This window comes from Podarcis gaigeae (assembly GCF_964106915.1).
Source record: "Podarcis gaigeae genome assembly, chromosome: 13".
Lineage (NCBI taxonomy): Eukaryota > Metazoa > Chordata > Lepidosauria > Squamata > Lacertidae > Podarcis > Podarcis gaigeae.
Window position 1 is genome coordinate 26640483 of NC_139689.1, and position 23537 is coordinate 26664019.

General features: G+C 42.2%; 3 protein-coding genes across 3 annotated transcripts in view; all 3 read right to left on the reverse strand.

Annotated features, from left to right (window-relative positions):
* Positions 1-23537, reverse strand: part of LOC310830551 (olfactory receptor 6N1-like) — a gene marked incomplete at its 3' end in the record, with an annotated part of 236827 nt that overhangs the window by 106125 nt on the left and 107165 nt on the right. The gene's annotated exons all lie outside the window — the stretch shown is intronic.
* LOC310829667 (olfactory receptor 6B1-like) lies at positions 2154-18456 on the reverse strand (the record flags this gene model as incomplete). The annotated part of the gene is made up of 2 exons (XM_083708388.1): positions 2154-2916; positions 18207-18456. 2 exons carry the CDS (start codon positions 18454-18456, stop codon positions 2222-2224), a joined length of 945 nt encoding a protein of 314 aa, XP_083564514.1. The 3' UTR covers positions 2154-2221.
* LOC310829607 (olfactory receptor 6F1-like) lies at positions 10607-11578 on the reverse strand (the record flags this gene model as incomplete). The annotated part of the gene is made up of 1 exon (XM_083708313.1): positions 10607-11578. The coding sequence occupies one exon, from the start codon at positions 11576-11578 to the stop codon at positions 10607-10609; it is 972 nt and encodes a 323-aa protein (XP_083564439.1).

Below are 23537 nucleotides of genomic sequence, written 5' to 3' on the forward strand. Positions count from 1 at the left end.
CATTTCAGTGTCTTTCACTTGGAACTTGAAAGCAAAATCACTGGGGCCAAGAATTCTTTAGGGATCAAGTTAGACATTTGGGCTTGATGGTTCAGAAGAACAAGTCATGTAAGTCAATACAGTAGAATAATACTAAAAAGGCAGAAGAAAAAAATCACATCTCACCCTACTCACACTTTACATGCATATAGCTGCTTTTGCTAAAAGGGGAAAAAAAGTGCTTTGTCTGTATTAATTTTATATTATATTATTTTCTCTCCCCCCCCCCCATTCTGTACAGGTAGACAAAGCTGCTTGAAAAAAGATAGCAACATTGTCAATGCCAGTGCAAAACAAAGAGTATTTATAAGGTGACAATCACAAAACATAAATCATGGACAATTAAAAGAGAACCATATTTTGTTACATCTCAAACACCCTCAGAAATAAAATGATATTTAGATGATCCTTAAGCTAAAAGAGAAGAAGCAAGATGTTTCACAGCCTGCCATTCAAATGGCAGTGTGTGTGTGTGTGTGTGTGTGTGTGTGTGTGTGTGTCATTCAATACTTTAGTCAAGTTGGTACCCCTGCTACTGAGAAATTATTTGTGTGTTTTATCATCCCCTCTCCCTCAGAGATGAGGGAACACAGATCAGGGCCTTAATAGTTGACCTAAACCTATTGGTAGGTCCACAGAGAAACTGGTGGCCCATGACATCTCTGTTTCCATATCAGTTATGCAGGACTAGAGAACATCAGGCCTGGGAGGACTTCCCACAGGTCCAAGTCCCTTGCATGCATGCTTTTTATGGCTGGAATGTGCCCTGAAACTGTGATATAACTTCTTGCTCACCTAGAAGGAGCAAGGAGATTTGTGGTGTGTGTGCAAACCTTTGGCATTTGCATGGCTGGAATGTAGGCTGCAATACAAAGAGTCATAGCCATTCCCCTGCCCATTTTTGCAGCTAGTTCTGCCCAGTGTACAGCCATACAACAAGAAGCTTTATTAGAGTTCAATGATGCATTCCAGCTGGACAAAAATACTCAATGGGGGTGCAAACCAGGGCTTGTGCCCACCTTCAAAGCTGACCCATATAGACTATATTAAATTAAGGATCTGGTCCACCAGCCAGATCCAGTTACCAACCTCTGGGAAGCAGCTGGCAAATGATCACACTGCACTATGCAGGATGAGCACCTCCCTGTTCAGGGGAGATGTTAATTCTGTGCTCCTTTGCAAGCAGCTTCTCTTCTGGGATGCCACTTACAAAGGAGCACCCTGAATCATGCAACATCAATATATCCTTTGAGAGCGGCACTGAACTTTCATGGAGCTCCAGGCCTTGAGGGGTAGGCCTCAGGCAGGAAGGAGAGTCAGGCATCAGATGGGAAAACTCAATGAAAAGGCTGAGACCTGCCATTACCTCTGACTGCAAGCTCTTTCTTTCCCCAAAAGATGCAGCCAGAGGTCATGGTTTTCCCACCTGATGCCTGACTCTCTTTCCTACCTGGTGCCTTACCCCATGACAAGGCCTCACCCTGAGGCCTCACCCCTTGTATGGATGGCCCTGGGTCATCCAACTCAACTTATAGGGATCCGTGGTTGTCTGTACCTGATTCGTCCAATGCCATAGTCCTTCTGTATATGCCCAATTTGGCTCAGGACTCAGGGCTGCCATATGTCTTCTTTTTCCAGAACACATCCTCTTTTTCATGGGTTTGTAAAATGAGAGTCATCATAGCGATTCATAGTTAAAAGTAGAAGTCGACAAATATGTCCTCTTTTTTTCTCTTCAAAATATGGCAACCCTAATAGATGACTTTAGATAAGCCAATATTTTTGCAAACTGCCTTTTATCTGTAGTGTGGGGTTATGCAAGAGAGTTACTGAATCAACTCTTTCTGGCGATCTCTATAAAATTTATAAAACAACTAGACATGGTTTTTTTTTTCTATTTATTTTCTCTGAACAACAAGAAATGGGGATTACCAAGATAATAAATGTAAAATCCTGGAGGCCTTCTTCTGGCCATCCAAACTAGCTCCTTCCAACATCATTCTTACCATAATGGTAGTCATATAATAAGGAGAAAAGGAATGGCCAGGTTATTAGGGTGGGCTGCTTTTCACTTACTTCCCATCCCACTGGCAGAGATGCCTGACCTTGGACAATGGAATTCTTCAGACTTATTTCTTCTTGGTTTAGAGAATCCCACCTAAGTTGATTTGGAAGGGCAGCATTATTCTGAGCCGAGCCAGCATTTTCTGCCCATATTTTTCTTCAATGTCTCTTTTACTTCTTTATTTCTCAGACAATAGATGAGAGGGTTGAGAGCTGGCGTGACCACAGCATAGAAAATGGACACTATTTTGTTGAGATTAAAGGGATGAATTTTTCTAGGTCGAGCGTACATGAAGACTGTTGTTGAAAAAAAGATGATGACCACAGTGAGGTGTGAAGCACAAGTTGAGAAGGCTTTTTTCTTCCCTTGGGTTGTGGGGATACGGAAGATTGAATTGATGATAAAAAGGTAGGACAGAATGGTAACAGACAATGGGATTAGGAGGATGACCAAAGCTAAAATGAAATCGACCAACTCAGCCACTGACATGTCAGTGCAGGAGAGGTTGAGTACAGGGGAGATGTCACAAAAAAAGTGATTAATGACCCCAGGCCCACAAAAACTCAGTCTAGAGATGAAGGTGACCTTGACCAAGGAGATGGAAAAACCACACACCCAGGAGAACACACCCAGTTGGAAACATAATCTATGGGTCATGATAACTGGATAACGAAGTGGGTTGCATATGGCTACATAGCGATCATATGCCATGACTGCTAGGAGGACACACTCAGTGCACATAAGGGAGATAAAGAAGTAGAGTTGTGCCATGCAACTCTCAAAGGAGATTACTTTGGTCTGTGACCAGAAGTCTAACAGCAATTTTGGAAGTGTGACAGTGATATACCAGATTTCTAAGAAAGACAAGATTCCCAGGAAGAAATACATGGGCTTGTGAAGGTTCCGGTTACCTTTTACTACAGAGATAATAATGAGGTTCTCTGTGACTGTTAGTATATAAGTGATGAAGAAGACCACAAAAAGAAAACTCTGGATCTCCAGCTCAGCAGGAAACCCCAGGAGGATGAATTCAGAAATGATAGTTTGGTTCTTCATCTCCAAATATATCTGTAATAATGCAAACCTAAAGAATAAAATGGCAAATCATGATATTTAGTAAAGTAAAATATACAACAGAAATAATTATTAATTTTAGTAGTAGTAGTAGTAGTCACATAGGGCACATTACAGCCAACTTTAAGCATTTTGAATTCTCACTGATTTCATTAACAGAGCAATCCTAAGTGGGACCAGGGAGGAGTGGAATGGCAGATTCACCACTGCATCCCAAGCCTTGCCAGCTTACCTAAAGGTGATGGAATAGTTCTTTCTCCAATTACTCTGTGCCAGCTACAGGTCAATGCAGCTGAGGAGCCCAAGGATCAGGTCCCTTAGGGTAACCACCAAGCTTTGGATAAAGCAGATCTAATGCCACCATTGCCCAAGTATGAAATGTCCAATACCAGGATTTCCCACTTGCTACCCACCAGCAGAGGCTGTAGCTTTTGGCATCGCAGTGCCCCCTACCATGGTCGAGTTCTCCACCAGCAGTTTCCTGCTCTACTAGAGGAGAGGCACCCCTGCACCACCAAAGTACCCCTTCAGTCATCAACATTGTGGGCAGAGGAGCTGTAGGATTGCTCTCAGAGAAAGAGTTAAGCACAAACATTTCAATAATAACTTAATACCTAAGCTTCAGCAGTGAAAAACCAGCATGCATTATAACAATCAACTTTATTGACATACTAAAGTATATAAGCCAAAGCATAAAATCGGCATCTGTTCAGAAAAGGGCATACAGTGGTACCTTGGGCTACAGACGCTTCAGGTTACAGACACTTCAGGTTACAGACTCTGCTAACCTAGAAATAGTACCTTGGTTTAAGAACTTTGCTTCAGGATGAGAACAGAAATCATGCTCCGGCAGCGTGATGGCAGCGGGAGGCCCCATTAGCTAAAGTGGTACCTCAAGTTAAGAACAGTTTCAGGTTAAGAACAGACCTCCAGAACAAATTAAGTTCTTAACCTGAGGTACCACTGTACTTTGAGGTAAAACTAATAAGAAGGTTAAAAAGTGCCTCTCAAGTCTTATAGTTTCGTGTCATCTCTCAGAAAAGGTCCTGGAAAGGTCAGGGAAATTTAACCTTCCTTTCAGCATGGAGTTTAAATATTTATCACAGATTTTAAAATGTGTAAAATGGGCAGTAAAATAAAACATGTGCAATGGTTTTGACCTGTTTTATATTGCAAGAATAATGCCTTTCTGAATATGGAATTTTTGAGAATCTTCTGTGCAGAATTACAGGTGGCATGATGTGAAATATTGCAAGGGGAAAAGCTCTATGTTGGTGAGGGGTCATATAGGTATGTATATATGGAGTGGCCTGACCAAGCGAAGGTAGAATCCCTAAACCCAACAGAGAGCAAACCTAGGCGGTATGTCTGGAAGTCCTGGGCTGTGCAGATGACAAGACCCTCTCTCAGCCTCACTGATGTGGTCCAAAGGAAAGCAGAGCAATAAATTTGACACCAGCTTGGCTGCAGGAGTTGTCAGAAGGAAGCAACAAGGTGCCATCCAACCGTCTTAGCCACTCCACTCCAGATTTGTGTAGGGTTTACTCCTTAGCCATTTAGTCTCCTGAAGAAATCCCCTTACTTTCCTCTACAGAAGTGTTTCCCAACCTTGGGACTCCCGCTGATTTTGGACTACAGTTCCTATCATCCCTGACCACTAGTCTTGCTAGCTAAGGATGATGGAAGTTCTAATTCAGGAGCTCCTGTTTGACAACTGCAACTTGATTTGTACAATTTTCCATGAGGAAAATAATCAGTTGAATGGGGATAAGGGAGAGAAAATAAAAGAAATAAGCAATTAAGTTAAATCTGTTTCCTATATTTTAAATTGAAATGAATATAAGTCCCATTAATGTTCCCCCAATAAATAAATAGCACAAAAACAAACAATTTATCAACAAGACTGATTAGATAAATAAGGCCATTATTGCATTTGGTATTTGTGTGTCACTGAACACACAAGGTCTGATAATTTTCTACTCACATTTGCTTTAAATCGTTCCAGAATCAAGCATGATAGTTTCATAGGTAGCTATGGTGCTGGCTTCAGTTTTTTTGCTCTATGAATAAATCTAATAATGCACGTGCCTTCATTTTGTCTATGGCCCAATTATAACAGTCAGCTTGCTTGTCGTGTTCTTTTTTCCAGTGGCTAGATACTGTAGATGTCTTTCCTTTAAATAAAGTCCCCTGGCTTTCTGAAGACACACCAATGAGTGCATCTACTAATGTGTAATTAGTTAGCAGACAGTCTCTCCAACCTGACACAATTGGCTGGTGTGTGGGTGTGGGTGTAGGTGTGTATAAAGGGGTTAAAGGATACAACAAAGTCTTAAATGAACTTCTGCCTTGGTTTTGCTCTAAAGTATTCCCTTGGTATTAATTTATCCAGTTTAGTCTAATTTAAGTCAGTAATGATGGCGTAAAGGTTAACCCTTGTTCAGAGCATTTAATATTATCAATATAGTGAATATGCTACACTTCTGTATTTGGCTAAGTGTAGAGTTCTAATTTTCATAAATGTTCATAAATAGTTTAATGGATTTAGATCCATGACTTGAGAGTCTGTACTTACTTTAAAAGCACTTTTAAAGCTCTACCTCTCATTTAAATCAGAACCAGGGAAGGCAGTGAATATCTTATGTGAGTATCTGGAGGCAGTTGAAGGATGGATGGCGGCTAATGGTTTGAGGTTGAATCTCGACAAGACAGAAGTATTGTTTCTGGAGGACAGGGTGAGGGCGGGTTTGGGGGATTACCTGGTCCTGAATGGGGTGACTGTGCCCCTAAAGGAGCAGGTGTGAAGCCTGGGAGTCCTTTTGGACTCACAGCTGTCCATGAAGGTAGAAGTCAACTGTGTCCAGGGCAGCTGCCTACCAGCTCCATCTGGTACACCAGCTTACCTGTCTGCTCACTGTCTCACCAGAGTGGTACATGCTCTAGATATTTTCTGCTTGGACTACTGCAATGCTCTCTATATGGGGTTACCTTTGAATGTGAATCAAAAACTACAACTAATCCAGAATGCAGCAGCTAGACTGGTGACTGGGAGCAGCTGCCAGGGCCATATAACACTGATCCTAAAGGATCTACACTGGTTCCCGGTATTTTTCTGAGCACAATTGCAAGTGTTGGTGCTAATCTTTAAAGCCCTAAATGACCTCAGCCCTGTATACCTGTAGGAACATCTCCACCCCATCATTCAGCCCAGACATTGAGTTCCAGCACCAAGGGCTTTCTAGCGGAAAGAAGTAAAGCTACAGGGAACCAGGCAGAAATGTCATATTTTGTGCACAGTCTTGATTCAAAACGGCACCTGACATCCAAACATTGATGAAGGCCGGCACTCCCACCTGAGAACCCCTCATGCTGAGTTTGGAAGTGTTATGTAGATAGGTGGCCAAACCATTACTTCAAAAATGGTGAAGTCATGCCAAAGTGAAGTCTTGGGCCTCCATTTTGATTCAAACTGGCAGCTGACATCCAAACATAATAAAAGTTCACTGCCCCTACCTCAGGATCTGAGATAGATATGGCACTTGGGGTATGATTCATATAATATGGTCAAGGACAGTCTGGAAGTTTCCTGGAAGGCTTAGTTTTATAATACAGTAGTACCTTAGTTTTTGAACTTAATCTGTTCCAGAAGTCCATTCTTAAACCAAAGCATTCTTAAACCAAGGCGTGCTTTCCCATTGTAGCGGGGGACTCAATTTACAAATGGAACACACTCAACAGGAAGTGAAACATATTCTTATTCCAAGGTAAAGTTCACAAACCAAAGCACCTACTAATGGGTTTGCAGCGTTCTTAATCCAAGTTGTTCATAAACTACGCTGTTCGTAAACAAAGGTACCACTATACTAGATTCAAGGACAGTGTGATCACTGTCGATTGTGATCACCTACCTAAATCCCATCTAAATAAATACTAAGATGCTGACGTGTTACAATGCACACAACTATAAACTGTCTCTACCCAAGTACAAGTGTTTGTGTGAAATACTTCTTGATTTGTACAGCTCAAGCTATTGTTACTGAGGGATTTTTCATTAGTATGATTTGGTGAAGAGAGGACAGTCCCCTGGCCATGTCATGGTTTAAGTTTGCTGCGGCCATGCCTTCCACCAGCAATGATTGGACAGCAGGGCTGTTCATGGGCAGGGCCCCGCCCAGTGCCAACGACACAGCCAGACAGCTACGAGGAGGGTGTAGGTCTACATCCCCAGCTGAATCACTGCGGGACCTGATGCCCAGCCGCAACGCTGCCCACCATAAAGGGTAAGCAACTTTCTCTCCCCCAGCCACCAGTTGTTGGGACTCAAATTTTTGTGGGTTGTTTTGGGGAAAAACTTAATGGTTCATAGACTATTAAAGAGCATCAGTTTAACTGAAAGGCCATAGGGGTAGGGTTGTTGTTGTTAAGAGCTGATTGTGCAATTGAAAAGATGACTACTCGGGTGAAATGGCTTCATCTTGACAAACTGGCAATTGACAACGTCAGACCAGAAGGCAAACCTGACTCAGAAGCTTTTAAAAAGGTCATGTGCCATCATTCAAACCACTCCGGGCAGTTATTATAAAGTTTTCTCACTGGTGTGGCTGGTTTCCCTAGAATTTTGTCTTTTATCCTGAGTTGGCTTCTAATGCACAGAATGGTTTTCTAATCGTTACCGTATTTTTCGCCCTATAGATGCACTTTTCCCCCTCAAAAAATGAAGGGGAAATGTGTGTGCGTCCTATGGGGCGAATGCAGGCTTTCGCTGAAGCCTGGAGAGCGCGAGGGGTCGGTGCGCACAGACCCCTCTCGCTCTCCAAGCTTCGCGCACCTCTCCGCAAGCGGGGGGAGCGCTCCCGCCGCTTGTGGAGAGGTGCCTGCATGCGGAAGCCTGGGCGTGCTGAGCTCAGTGCGTCCAGGCTTTGCGGACCTCTCCGCAAGCGGGGGGAGCGCTCCTGCTGCTTGCGGAGAGGTGCCTGCATGCGGAAGCCTGGGCGCGCTGAGCTCAGTGCGTCCAGGCTTCGCGGACCTCTCCGCAAGCAGCGGGAGCCAGCCCTGGGCTCCCACGGCTTGCAGAGAGCTGCCTGTTTGGGGGCTGGGGTCAGGGGAAGCTCCGGCGGCCGTCCCCCGCCCCAGCCCCGCGCCTGGGGGGGAAAATAATTTTTTTCCCTTTATTTCCCCCCCAAAAAACTAGGTGCGCCTTATGGGACGGTGCGTCCTATAGGGCGAAAAATACAGTACTTTTAGCTATGGGATAAAGATGAGGGGGAATTACTAATTCAGTCCCAAATTCTGAAGGGAATGTCTCATTTAATTATATATGACAAGGTCTCATCCAAAAGAGAAAGAGGCTACAATTATCCTCACAGTGTCTGTCTTTTAGAGTTCTCTCCTCTGGCATCTGTTAATAATAATAATAATAATAATAATAATAATAATAATAATAATAATAATAATCTGCCACTCTGGGCAGCTTCCAACAAAGATTAAAAACCCATTAAAATGTCACACATTAAAAAGTTCCCTGAACTTCCAATAGCAGCAGGATAAATTATTGGGCAAGTGTCTGATCTTTGGTCCTAGTCATCACTAACTCTTGCTTTCATTAAATGGGGCCATATGCTCCCTCATATCATGGTAGGAAAGTGCCAGATAATAAGAGCTCCGCTGATTCCCCAGGTCATATCATAAGGAATTCCCAAGAGAACAAAATAATAATAATCTCTTGACAGAAAGCGCCACCTTGTAGAAAATAAAACCCTTATGAAGTTGTTAAATGTAGTTCTCTTTATTCAGAGCATTATCATGTTGCTGAGAGACATAGTGGATTATGGTACCAGTGGATGCGGTAAGTATACAGAAACGTAGGACACAATATCTCAGGCTATAGTCATTGGAATACATATCTCATACCAACGGTCAAATCCTTTTCAGATTGTTAGATCATTGTTTGCAGTTATGCAGAGGAACTGCAGTTGGTAGCACATGCATCTGATTACCTACTAGATCTTCTCAATCTTCTACCAAAATCAGTTATCCCCCCCACCACCACTGGATTTTTAATGGTTTTAATTCAATTTCATTTGAGACATAAATATAAATGAGTAACCATGTGTAAGTGATCGTTATACCATGGGTACTGTATGTGGTAGGCTAGGCTATTGAGTCCAATGCTCTGTTGCAATGCAATGTTCCATACGTAGATAACACTATGCAATTTTAACTCCAGAGTGCATCCAGCAGAAAAAAAATATGTCCAGATATATGCAGGGATCAGGTCGGATTAGAACTTTATTATGCATTTGCACGTGAGCTGGTCTGAAGGTTGACTGTCTTCTTAAAAAAATGTAATTTCATTTGCATAAGCACAGTTAGTCACTCACAGGGCTCCTGCCTCTGCACACTTTGAAATCAGTGCAGCAAGTCCCTTGGGGAGCAATGAGTACTGATGACTGATGACCCTCTCACATGGAATTTTTATGTATCATATGTACATTTTATGTATTTTATGTTCAGTTACTCCTAAGAGTCTAAGAATAAACTATATGGCAAAGCATGTAAATTGTACATAAAATACATACATAAAACTGCACATAAGGATAATGACATGTGATTAGTAGGAATGTACAAATGTGCCTTGATCCATCCCAACATTTATTTTCACATTATTCTGGTATTTAAATTTAAAACAAAGATTTATGGGATGGATGGGGAAAGATGAGCTAAGTTTGATGCACATTGTGAAAAGGAAACTGTACACTACCCAGTTGCTATTAAGCAACTGGAAGCATTTTTAAAAATACAGCTCACAAAAATTTGCATATGCAGAGAAAAGTGCAAAAACGTGTAAGAATGTTCATGAGAATTTAAAAAATGAAAGACAAATGGGGGCAGAAATTGGGTGAATTGGACTATGACTGGAAAAAGGAGAAATTGCAAGAAACCAAATCTTAACAGATTCATCCAACTGCAAATAGTTGGATGATAAAAATTGTGTGGTAATTCTTAACACCGAACTACACTTCCTGTGGTTGGAGAAAGCGAATGATTTTAAGCCTTTAGGGAAGGAGGGGGGAATAAGGGAGAATAAGAGAATAAAGGAGGGAGGAAAAAGAGAGATTTTGGCACCGGGGTGGAGGAAGGGGGGTAGTTTGCCCCGGATGTCACCACTGAGGGGGGTGACAAACGTGCTGCCTCAAACGGTCTGCCAACCGCCTCCCCCTCAGCTATAGGGTGGCTAAGTGGGAGGAGGCAGGCAGACTCCTCAGAGGCCCCATGGAGCATCCTGCCCCAGCTCACCCCATCCCCATGGGTGGCTGGGCCTGCCCCTGGGCATAGGGCATGTGCGCTACCCCAGGCACCCAATCGGCTTGCTCCGCCGCTGTTTGGCACATCAGAGCTAATGAGCATTTTCCCCACATATTGTCTTTTCTACCAGCAAACCATGATCATAGCTCCAATATTTTTAACAAAGACCCGGTTCCTACTCATCAACTTCTTCAAAGCATCCTTTACCTCCTTATTCCTTAAGCTATAAATCATTGGATTGAGCAGTGGGGTGACTACTGCATAAAAAACTGATGCCACTGTGTCTAGCTTAGAAGGAGAAGGGGAAATGGGTCTTGTATATATGAAGATAACTGTGGCATAGTAAATCACCACCACAGTAAGGTGTGAACCACAGGTGGAAAAGGCCTTTTGTCTCCCACTGGCTGAGGGGATCCTAAGTATGGTTGAGATTATAAAGGAATAGGATACCATAGTGAGCAAGCAGGTGCTGAGTATGACAAAGGAGGCCAGAACTGTGACTAGGGTAGAGCTGACAAAGGCATTGCCACATGACCGCCTCAACAGGGGCCCAGGATCACAAAAGAAATGGTGAATCTCCTTAGGCTCACAGAATGAGAGCTGGGAGATGAGGACAATAGGGAGCAAAGGAGCTAGAAATCCACCCACCCAGGCTGCTGTCACCAGCCATGTAGTTACTTGCAGAGTCATAAGAGTCAGATAATGAAGAGGACGGCAGATGGCCAAGTAGCGGTCATAAGCCATAGTAGCCAGGAGGAAGCATTCAGTGGAGCCCAAGGCAAAGAAAAGGTAGAGCTGGGCAATGCAACCCGCCACAGTGATTATACTGCCACCAGCCAGGAAACTTTCCAGCATCTTCGGCACAGTGGAGGTGGTATACCAGATCTCCATGAAAGAGAAGTTGCCAAGGAAGTAGTACATGGGTCGCTGCAGTTTGGGGTTTGCCTTAATGACTGAGATGATGACGATGTTGGCGGTAATAGTGAGAACATAGGTGGCCAAGGCTAGGGTGAAGAACAGCATGGAAAGCTGTGGAGAAGCTGAGAACCCCAAGATGACAAACGCCTTTACCACACTCCTGTTGGAAGATTCCATGTCGACATTCTCTCTGGTTAGCAAGGTTGTGGAGAAGGAGTGACAAAGGGAACAAAAAGGGGAAGGATTAATGTGCCATATTTAAGAAACTTTATTTACATTTGTTATTAGGAATGTCAGAAATGTGATGAATGTGATGAACAGGGATGGAGAACCAAATGTGTCCTTCCAGACTTCTCTATCTAGATCCCTAAATGTTGAGGAATGTACATCCATCTACACTTCATACTTCATGTAGTTGATGGGAAAAACTAATGTAACATAGGGGCATCCATGATGAACATTACTGCCAACTCTAGATCACGGCAAATTCCTGCAAGAGTACATGTGCAGGTATTTCCCCAGTCTTGACAGGCTGTATGGATATGACTAACTTAACACCATTAATTGCAATGGGTCTACTCTGTTTATTCAAATCTTTTCCCACGTCATGTGGGAATTACCCATCAAAGAATTAATGACCTGTGCATTTTTTGAAAGCTGCATCCCAAGTAAAGAAAGATCTGTTCAGCGACATATTCAACAAATGTTATTTTCACCTACATAATTTCACACGAAAACAGTTACACAGATGTTGTCTTCTTTCTTTAAAAAGAATGGGATTATTTAAAAGAGGATTCATGAGCACATATCAGAAGAAGCTACAGTGCCTATTATGACTGGTAATGGCTTCCAGAGCCTCAGGCAGAGATAACAACAACAACAACAACAACAACAACAACAACAACAACAACAAATTATGCCCCGCCCATCTGGCTGGGTTTCCCCAGCCACTCTGGGTGGCTTCCAACAAAAGATTAAAAATACAGTGGTACCTCATGTTAAGTATTTAATTCGTTCTGGAGGTTCGTACTTAACCTGAAACTGTTCTTAACCTGAAGCACCACTTTAGCTAATGGGGCCTCCTGCTGCTGCCGCGCCGCCGGAGCCCGATTTCTGTTCTCATCCTGAAGCAAAGTTCTTAACCTGAAGCACTATTTCTGGGTTAGAAATAGGGCTGCCTTCAGATGTGTCCTATCATCTGCTACCTGATCATTTTAACTTCCCAGAATGGAAAGGGATTAAAAATAATGGGGCATCTGCCTGAAGAGACAGTTCTGTACTGTTTTATTCCTTCTTCATTGAATATAAGGGATACCTTCTGAGGTTGTGGAACTACAATTCCCATTAGCCCAAATTGTTGGCTATCCCAGAAAACTTACCAGGCAGCATTCTATGATTACTAAGTAAGAATGCAATTGTCCATTCCTTGATAATACTAAAAGATTATCTATTCCACTCAATATTCTGTCTGAAGCAATGGTGAGCCAAATGCCCAGGGAATCATGAAGAGCTAAAGAAGGTTGTAATAATCATTTCAGGGAAATAGTTCTAACAACTCAATTATATACAAGTTTGCTCAGAAGTGTCATTGAATTCAAAGGGGTTTACATCCAGGGAAATTGACATATGATTCAATCCTATAAACGCTAATTTGGGAATAACTCCATTGAACCCCCACTCATGGGATCTTTATTGCTAGTGTTGTTTAGAATCATGTCTCCACCCCCTCCACCCTTGTTCTTTCCCCACGTTGCATTTAGTGGGTGTTCCTTTGTTGTCTGCTGTAGCGTTGCATTCGTTTGTTAGGGGTTGAGTTGTTGGTGAGCGATTTCTGCACCCTTAATGCTTAATGTTAAAAAAAGCTCAAGAAGTTTGGGAAGCTTCCTCTAAAAAAGTTCGACAACTTTGACCTGCCGCCCTAAGAAAAGCTTGACAACTCTGAACTCCTCCCTCCCCCCAAAAATGGGTAGATCATTGCCAGTTTTTTTTTCCTCATGGGAAGTTGGACATCTCTGTTTTATACAACCACCTCCTTAGGCAGTATCACCCAGTGGTCTTTTTTCTGGAAAAAGTGGTTCTGGAACTCACCATGAACACCTCTCTCATTCTTTTAGAATGGCAATGGTGCCCTCTTGAGTGATGCCGGGACTGAGTTCTGGTGAGTTCTGGCTGAAAATAAAGTCCTAGTATCACCAAAGGTTGTACCTCACTGATAAGTCATATTCAAAATAGATGCATTGACACCAGTAAACATGACTAACTTCACTCCATTGATTTCATTTAGCCTACTGTGAATATTGCTTACAGTGCCATCCTAATAATACCTTCTCAGAAGCAAGTCCTATTGGATTCGGTTGGGCTTGCGCCCAGGTAAGTGGAGTTAGGATAGCTGTCATAGTTAAATACAAACCTAAATGTTTTTGTTTTGTTTTTTAATTATGAACTTCAAAAAGACTCTCCTCCCTGAAAGAGAGGGGAGTGGTTGTGGGCGGGAGCCCGAACACCGCTCCTAGTAGGGGGCGTTGCCCCCTGCCTCCAGCTCACCTGGCTGGCACTCACGCCCCCCCGGTGGCCGTCCAACCAGGTGCCATGGGGGGGCGTGTCCAGCAGCCTTTATGGTGCAGTGCCAGCCTCTCTCCCCGGCTTCATTTCTCTTCGTCGTCTTGTGCGAGTCATTTGTTGGAACATGTCTGCATAGAGAAAGACAATCAGAGACAACATTTTGAATATTTGTTGTTGTTTAGTCGTTTAGTCGTGTCCAGCTCTTTGTGACCCCATGGACCAGAGCACGCCAGGCACTCCTGTCTTCCACTGCCTCCCGCAGTTTGGTCAGACTCATGTTTGTACGTTCGAGAACACTGTCCAACCATCTCATCCTCTGTCGTCCCCTTCTCCTTGTGCCCTCCATCTTTCCCAACATCAGGGTCTTTTCCAGGGAATCTTCTCTTCTCATGAGGTGGCCAAAGTACTGGAGTCTCAGCTTCAGGATCTGTCCTTCCAGTGAGCACTCAGGGCTGATTTCCTGAAGAATGGATAGGTTTGATCTTCTTGCAGTCCATGGGACTCTCAAGAGTCTCCTCCAGCACCATAATTCAAAGGCATCAATTATTTGGCGATCAGCCTTCTTTATGGTCCAGCTCTCACTTCCATACATCACTACTGGAAAAACCATGGCTTTAACTATACGGACCTTTGTTGGCAAGGTGATGTCTCTGCTTTTTAAGATACTGTTTTGGTTTGCCATCACCTTTCTTCCAAGGAGCAGGCGTCTTTTAATTTCATGACTGCTGTCACCATCTGCAGTGATCATGGAGCCCAAGAAAGTAAAATCTCTCACTGCCTCCATTTCTTCCCCTTCTAATTGCCAGGAGGTGATGGGACCAGTGGCCATGATCTTCGTTTTTTTTATGTTGAGCTTCAGACCATATTTTGCGCTTTCCTCTTTCACCCTCATTAAAAGGTTCTTTAATTCCTCCTCACTTTCTGCCATCAAGGTTGTGTCATCTGTTTTTCCGAGGTTCTTGATATTTCTTCCGGCAATCTTAATTCCAGTTTGGGATTCATCCAGCCTAGCCTTTCGCATGATGAATTCTGCATATAAATTAAATAAGCAGGGAGACAATATACAGCGTTGCCGTACTCCTTTCCCAGTTTTGAACCAATCAGTTGTTCCATATCCAGTTCTAACTGTAGCTTCTTGTCCCACATAGAGATTTCTCAGGAGACAGATGAAGTGATCAGGCACTCCCATTTCTTTAAGAACTTGCCATAGTTTGCTGTGGTCGACACAGTCAAAGGCTTTTGCATAGTCAACGAAACAGAAGTAGATGTCTTTCTGGAACTCTCTAGCTTTTTCCATAATCCAGCGCATGTTTGCAATTTGGTCTCTGGTTGCTCTGCCCCTTCGAAATCCAGCTTGCACTTCTGGGAGTTCTTGGTCCACATACTGCTTAAGCCTGCCTTGTAGAATTTTAAGCATAACCTTGCTACCATAACCTTTATATTTTGAATATAAAGTATTTTAACAGTACTACTGGGGATCCAGTCAGCAGATCACGAAGGTACCAATTCACACTCTCATTGTTTGTCTTTAGCATTCATTATTCAGAAGTACACATTAATGAATTATTGCGTATGACACATATTATAGCTGTTGACTATCACTAGTACTAAACCACCTCATTTTAAAGCCATTTAATGTAGAAGTTCCCATACCCATATTCAGTGGCAGTGACTACTCTATGTTCATTATGTATTATAGAAAGTTAAATGTATCCATACCCACTCTGTCCACACTGATCTGTAGGTTGTGTCTAAGTAAGTTATGCACACAGCAGAGTCACTGAAATGGATGAACCTAAGTTAGTCATGTACATCAGCATCAATAAATCTACTCTGAGTAGGACTAGCATAGGATGCAACCTGTAGTTTTCTAATTTCTATCAATCTCTCCACATTTATATTTGTCAGCAAAACAAAACCCATCTTTTCAGGGTAGAAAAGGTGCTCCAAATATCTGATCATATTGATATATACCATATATATATATATATATATATATATATATATATATATATATAGTCTTTGTATTAATGTGTGCATATTAATGCATGCACACACACATAGAAACACAGACACCTATATCTACCAATCTACATCTGTTTAGTTCTAAGGATTTATTAGACAGACAGACACGCAGACATTGTAAAAAGATAATATAAGAATACACGGTAAATTCATCAGTAACATATGTATTCACCTGAATGAAGGGTAATCCACAGGGCTCACACAAGCTGCCTGTTATCCAGGAGGCATCAATGCTATTGAGGCTAATTGGTAGAATGAAATCCTATGAAAACGGTGAACTAATGTAGATTATTGCCAAATGAAACAATGATACTGAATCCTTTCATTAAAAGGAATGAGTTTTCAAGAGGCAATTCATAACTTAACCACTTACATCTTTGCCCTTCTTATCTCATCTATCCTTGTGCCTAAAATTTCCTGCACCATGTTATCCCGCAAAAAACTGTACAGCCTGAGAAACAGCTTTACATTGTTTGGTGCTGCTATTTCAAGAGTCACTTCACACACACAGGAGACCTAATCTATATCTCAGAGTATTAGATAACCTTTGGGATATGTTTAATAACAATCAATTATTTACATATTCTCTCTCTTTCTAGCCTAGATCACAATTCTTGTTTACCTAACATAGAGGTGGAAAATTGTTCCATGCACTTTTTAAGATGTGGAAGAATGAACAGATTGGTAGGCAAAGGAGATCCAAATTGGCCTCACCATTTGATAGCCTACAGATCCACAAATTTTCAGTGTTTATTCTAAAACAAACAAAGAAAAGTATGCCATTAGTCCTTTAAATTATGCAGCTGTAAACAAAGGTCACCCCATGTGCTCTGGCTAATGTTTTCAAAGGCACTGGACAACCACTAGGGGAAGGTATTCAAGTATTAAATATATTTTAAATGAACCATAAGCTAAAGGCAGATTAAAATACCTGATAGATTCTACATGTCTGAATAGGTTTGCCAAATAAAAAATGTTTTTAGCCACCATGGAAAATAATACAGTGGAAGGGCCTGCCTGATGTCAGTAGATAGGGAGTTTCATTGTTTGGTTGCTGTATACCTAAAGATAAATTCCTTACAAGTGCTGAATGACTATATGTGACACTTTAAATATTGCCAGTTCTGCAGCTTGAAGTGGTAAAGTGTACATCTATGGGGTAAAGCAATCTAGCAGGTAAACTAGTCCCAAAGTATTAAGGACATTCTTCCTATTTATTTCATTATAAATATACACTGCTCCATTGCAGAAAAACTCAAGGCAGTTTATGTACTTATAGTAACAGCCTGAAGTTGATCCAGTAGCAGATTGTCAACCAGTGCAGTTTTCTGAGCACATATGTTAAGTGCCAAAGGCACATGACTTTCTGCCTACCAGCACATGTTTTCCTTGCCCACACTGTTGTTTGGTTTGGGGCATGTCTTCCTTTTTATATTTTAATAAATATAACCCTGTTTGAAGTCCTCATTTGAAGCATGCTGCAAGTAAACATATGCCCTTCAGATGCACTTCAGATGTAGATATTAGCCCATTCTCATTGATGAAAGTCCATGCACTGATTTTCTGAAGGCATCTTTGAATTCCTGATTCCTGAGGCAGTAGATGACTGGATTGAGAAGTGGTGTGAGGACGGTGTAGACAACAGACACCAGCTTGTTGGAATAAAAGGAGGTGAGGGCTCTTGGCCGGGCATAGATGAAAATTGTGGTAGAATAGAAAATTGTTACTACCAGAAGGTGTGAAGCACAGGTGGAAAAGGCTTTGTGCTTCCCTTTGGCTGAAGGTATGTGAAGAATTGTGGAGATGATGCAGATGTAAGAGGTGATTGTTACAGAGAGTGGGCCAATGAGAATGAGTAAGGCAAGAAGGAAATCAATGAGCTCAGCCAATGACATATCAGTGCAGGCCAAGTTGAGAAGTGGGGAAACATCACAGAAGAAGTGGTTGATAACGTTGGGTCCACAATAGCTCAGGCGTGAGATGAAGATGATCTTCCCCATTGCAATGAAAATGCCACTCAACCAGGAACCAGCTGCTAGACGAATGCATAAGTTTTGACTCATAATAGCTGGATAGCGCAATGGGTTGCAGATGGCAACATAGCGATCATAAGCCATGACAGTTAGAAGGACACACTCAGTGCATGCCAAAGCCAGGAAGAAGTACAGCTGGGCCATGCAACCTATGAAAGAGATTTCCCTCTTTTCTGCCACAAAGCCAGCAAGCATTTTGGGGACTGTGACGGAGACATACCAGATCTCCAGGAAAGAAAGATTACTCAGAAAGAGATACATAGGCTTATGAAGATTGATGTTCATCCAGATTAAGGCAATGATCACCACATTCTCCATTATTGTCAGTGTGTAGGCAACCAGAAAAGTGGTGAATAACAAGAGCTGCAGCCTCAGATCTCCAGGAAAACCAACCAGGATGAATTCATTCACTTGTGTCCAGTTAGCCAGTTGCATCTCAAATGCTTGCTAGTATCATAGATGAAAGGCAGAAAGACACAGAAAGGAGATTAATACACATGACTTGTTCAAAAGCAAATGACAGTGAGTGCCCTTCCACTCTGCAAATTTAATTTAATATCTTTATTTCCTAAAAAAAATTCACCAATTGATTGTAAAGGACCTGAAAGTGATTAGCAAAATGAGAAAACCATACAATCAAGAACTCTACTTTAAAACACACAAAGGTTAAAATACTAAAATAGATTAAGATTAATTCAACTTTCTATACATATCTGTTGTTGTGTAGAGAGCTTTATGATTTATTTATTCAGGAACCCATATTTCACAGGGTTGCATCCAGTCTAAATCCCATTCAAATCAACATGAAAGTCATGGCTAAGTAAAGCCCCACTGATATCAGTGGGAACTGAGTTCATCTAACTTCAGCTGTAATCCAAACACACCTTATAAGAAGCAAAGCTTACTCATCAAGCTACCATAGCCAGGTGGCCCACTCTACAGCCCAGGGCAGTGCATCTTGTTGCTTGGGGGAAAATGGGAAGTTCCACTTTGCCCTACTGGCCCTTCTCTTGCCCCCACCTGCTTTGCTGCTGTTGTGTGTCCTGCCCCATCCTCTGCTGACATAGAAGCGGCACCGCCATTGATGCCAATTTTCAGTGAGATATTGCCCCAAAGTGGTGCCAATGGTGGTGGTACTTCTCTGCCACTAGAAAAGGAGGTGGAGCAGATGAACCACCTACAGGCATGCCAGCTGGGGGGCTTCTGCCACCTGAAGCAGTAGCCTCACATGCCTCATGGCTGGGCCAGCACTGTCTACAGTGAATAGATTTTGAAGGACTGTCAGAGGACATTGTCCTCTGCTTGAGATTTGTCCAGTCTAGATTAAAGATAAGGAACCAGAAAAAGGGAGATTGGGAACCTTGAAGATACCCAACAAAAGTTAGTAGCACCTGGTCAACAGTCTAATCCAGCACAGAAATCACCTGATTTCTTCCCCTCTAGATTGAGATGTATTGCGTTTCTATTTAAATTCTTGTAGTTCTTTCTAAATGTGCGTCTATACATATAAAATACCATATGAAATATTTCATCCTCTTTTTTGTGAATGGGAAGCCTCTTTTTTGGCAATACATAATTGGTCATCCTACATTAAACATAGACTTATTTCAGATTAGATATACATAAGATGGTCTGGATATGACTCTTAATGTATAACTGATGACTTAAGTTTTTAATGAGTGTTGCTATCAAGTTGTTTACCAAAACTGATTCATAAATCCATGTTCATAAGCATGTAGGTTAAATTTTATAACTGTAAAAGAATATATATATACAGTATACTCATTAACAGCAACAGCAACTGGAGACAACACAATCATTTTGTCATGGTTAAATAAATAAATAAACACCCATAGTGGAACAGGAAAAGCCAATGCATTACTGCAACCCCAAATGGTGAGCATTAGACATTTTCAGTAGTACCAGGATTTCCCTTTGGTGCTGGTAATGGTCACTTCACTTATTTTGCAAACCTTTATTCAGAATGGTGACAGACTGCACCTTTTGGCCATTTTAACCCCACTTATTACAACTACCCTTCAATACATGCCAACTGAGTTGTGCCCCTGTCTTTTGCTGTCATAAATTTGCCACCAAACATTTGTTAATCTTGAAGGTGCTTCAAGACTTTGTTGCAGGGCTAGCCTCAAGCAGAGCAGCCAATGGTGACTCTCATCCCCCTCAAGTAAATGTTCACGCTACCCAAGTAAGCTGGTCAAGGTTTTGGGGCATCTTGAAGCATTTGTCTCTCTCCCCAGCAGTAAAAATACAATAATGTTAGCTCGATGTTAGACGGCTCCCCTCCCCATACTTTAGTTAGTGGGTATTGCTGCATTTATTTATTTAATTCCAAACAAATCAGTATTTTAAATGTTATCTTCTTTCTCAGGACCTCACATTGTGCACTAACATCCTTAGTTTGTTTAGTTATTTACATTGCAAATGCCCTCTCCTACATCAGCAGTCAAACTGGAATGCATATACAAACAAGTCTATGCATATTTTAGGGATGCTTCCGAACTTTCTAGTGACATAACTATAAATTGGTTCACCTATATATTTTAATATGGCTGTTCAGTTCAATACTAGATGCCTCACAGCATCTTAAAAAGCAGAGACATCACCTTGCCGACAAAGGCCTGTATAGTTGAAGCTATGTTTTCCCCAGCAGTGATGTATGGAAGTGAGAGCTGATTGCCAAAGAATTGATGCTTTTGAATTATGGTGCTGGAGGAGACTCTTGAGAGTCCCATGGACTGCAAGAAGATCAAACCTATCCATTCTGAAGGAAATCAGCCTTGAGTGATCACTGGAAGGACAGATCCTGAAGCTGAGGCTCCAATACCTGGCTACCTCATGAGAAGAGAAGACTCCCTGGAAAAGACCCTGATGTTGGGAAAGATTGAGGGTACATGGAGAAGGTGATGACAGAGGATGAGATGACGGGACAGTTTTCTCAAAGCTACGAACATGAGTTTGACCAAACTGCGGGAGGCAGTGGAAGACAGGAGTGCCTGGCATGCTCTGGTCCATGGGGTCACGAAGAGTCGGACACGACTAAACAACAACAATAGATACCTCACATTTATATTTCATCATCTATCCACCCATTTAAAATATTGAATATAATACCCTTCCATTTTAATAAGTCAAGGGAAACTGATTAATAAACATTCTGCAATAAAATACTGATTTATCATAACCGTATATTGAATCAGATAGGACTTGATTCTAAATGGACATGCATAGGAAAAGTGGTCAGGCTGCAATCCTATACTCAATTAATTTGAAGTAAGTCACACCAAACTCAGGAGAACTTACATCTGATCTCAAACAACCTCACAGCTAAATAAGACAATCTTCTGAACAACATTTTAAAACTGAGTTATTAAAAAAGATAATGTCTAGCAACAGCAAAAAAGTCAATGCTACGAAAAATAAATTCAGCTGCATTTACTGATTTAACCTCACCAAAGTCAAATTGAAATTCTTCTAAATATAATTTGGAAACAACTCCATTTAAGCAAACAAACAGCTTCCTAAAATTAATCACATCTTCTTCTTTCCTAGTAAATTTACCACTTGGTGAATGGTTTTATATATTCACTCTTGAACTAATAAGTACACCTAGTTCTATTCCGTTGGTGAAAACTACTGATCTCAGAAAGCTGTCCTAAATGATACTAGCACACAAAACCCTTATTTTAAAATATACATAATTGGAACAGAACTGCAAACAAAACAAAACAACAGCAGTGCATTACTTCAAAACCAAATATTTTTTGTCATGCATAGAAAATGAAAAGTGTATCTTTAATCCAAATTACAAATTTAGATTACCATTTACAAATCATAAAAATGCACATGTGAAATAATGAAAACATTGCAAATACTTGCAGATACTAATTTTGAGGTTTACCTACACAGGAGAGATGAAGAAGCAATGGAAAGAATTCCTAGCTTCCCAAAACCTTGTTCAGACAAAAAGTTACAAGAAAATTGAAAAGAAAAATATAATCAAAAAGAGAAAATTATTTCTTTACTGATATACGGGCACTGCTGCTCATGATGAGTAGTGATGATGGTCACAAATGCAAAAGGGCAGAGGAGATCAATGCAGAAACTGCTATAGTCAGGCTGGGCTGAGAATCACACCATTGCTGAGTCTTTCAGAGATCTGTCCACAAAACAGCAATAGGAAGGTTTCTATGATGTTCCTTTGGCAGCCTTTTCCTTTCTCCTTCCCTTGAGTTGCTGCGCTTGTTTAGGAACAAACTCCTAAAGAAAACTTGGAACAAACTACTAACACAAACCTCTCAGCGGGTGCCACGGTTGTAAAAGCCTCCTCCTCTGTCACCATCGGCTGCCCTGGAGATCAAACCTGGGTTCTGCAGATGCTCTACCACTGAGTTACAGCCCTTTCCTAACACCTTCATCTCGAAACTCTAATAATAAAGCCTTCTCCTATGTTGACACCATCTGTCTCATTTCAGATGGATGGGGGCACCCAAAGGAAAGTTGAGAGCCATCCTCCTACTTGCCACGAAAGCATCCCAGTGACTCTGGGAAATGTTTTGCATGGACATGCAGAGTCCCCCAGATCCTGGGCGCCCCCCCCCCGTCATGTGGAATAGCGACTCAAGACAATGTGCTATGGGATTAAATTGGCCACAACTTTATTATATTTCAGATGTGGGTAGACCTTGGCTCAGGCATTGGGCATTATCCCTCCCCAGTCCCCAGCCGGGGACCTAGGGAACATCAGGGTTATCCAGTGTGTGTGGGGGGGGGATGGGCCGGCTCTGGAGAACATATGTTCAAGCAGAGATAGCCGCCCCCGTTACGCCGCCGCCGCCAGGGAGAGCAATGATGACCTCTCGGCGTATGGTCAAAGCCTCCTTTCAGAAACCCCTTTAACGGGGAACCCTGGTATCACTGCTGCAAAGAGGAAGATAGACTAAAGGATTCTGCCCAAGGCCTGATACCATCAAAGTTGTGACGTTTTGCTACGGGAAAGGCAAAACCTGCCAATGCAGGGGAATTCCTTTCCGGCCCTTTAACAGCGACCTTGACGTAGCAGCGCCCGCATACCTGTGAAGAAAAGTTGACCTGCAAAATAATACTTAACTGAGGGTGGGTAGGGTGGGAGAAGCTCTGGAGCCAAGTGAGGATCCCCAGGTAAGATCCTCCCTCTATTGTGTGGGCAGGTAGTCCCTCCCCTACCTGGCCTTGTCTCCTTGGCAATGCTTCCCCCAGGTGGGATTGGACAACTGACTGAGGTAGGCGGAGACCTCCAGGTATCCCACTTGGAGAAGGTGAAGCCAAGCCTGTGCTGATGGAGCCGCTCCAGATCCAGGGGCTGCGCGCGTCCACGCAAAGGGTGCCCCCCGTTTTATGTGGGGAGCGGTCATTCTTCTAGAAAATGCACTGACAATGCTCCTTGCTCCTAGGATGCTATCATTCATGAAAGCAGGGATGAAGGAGGCCTGGGAGAGTCTTTTAGTCCTCCGAGACCT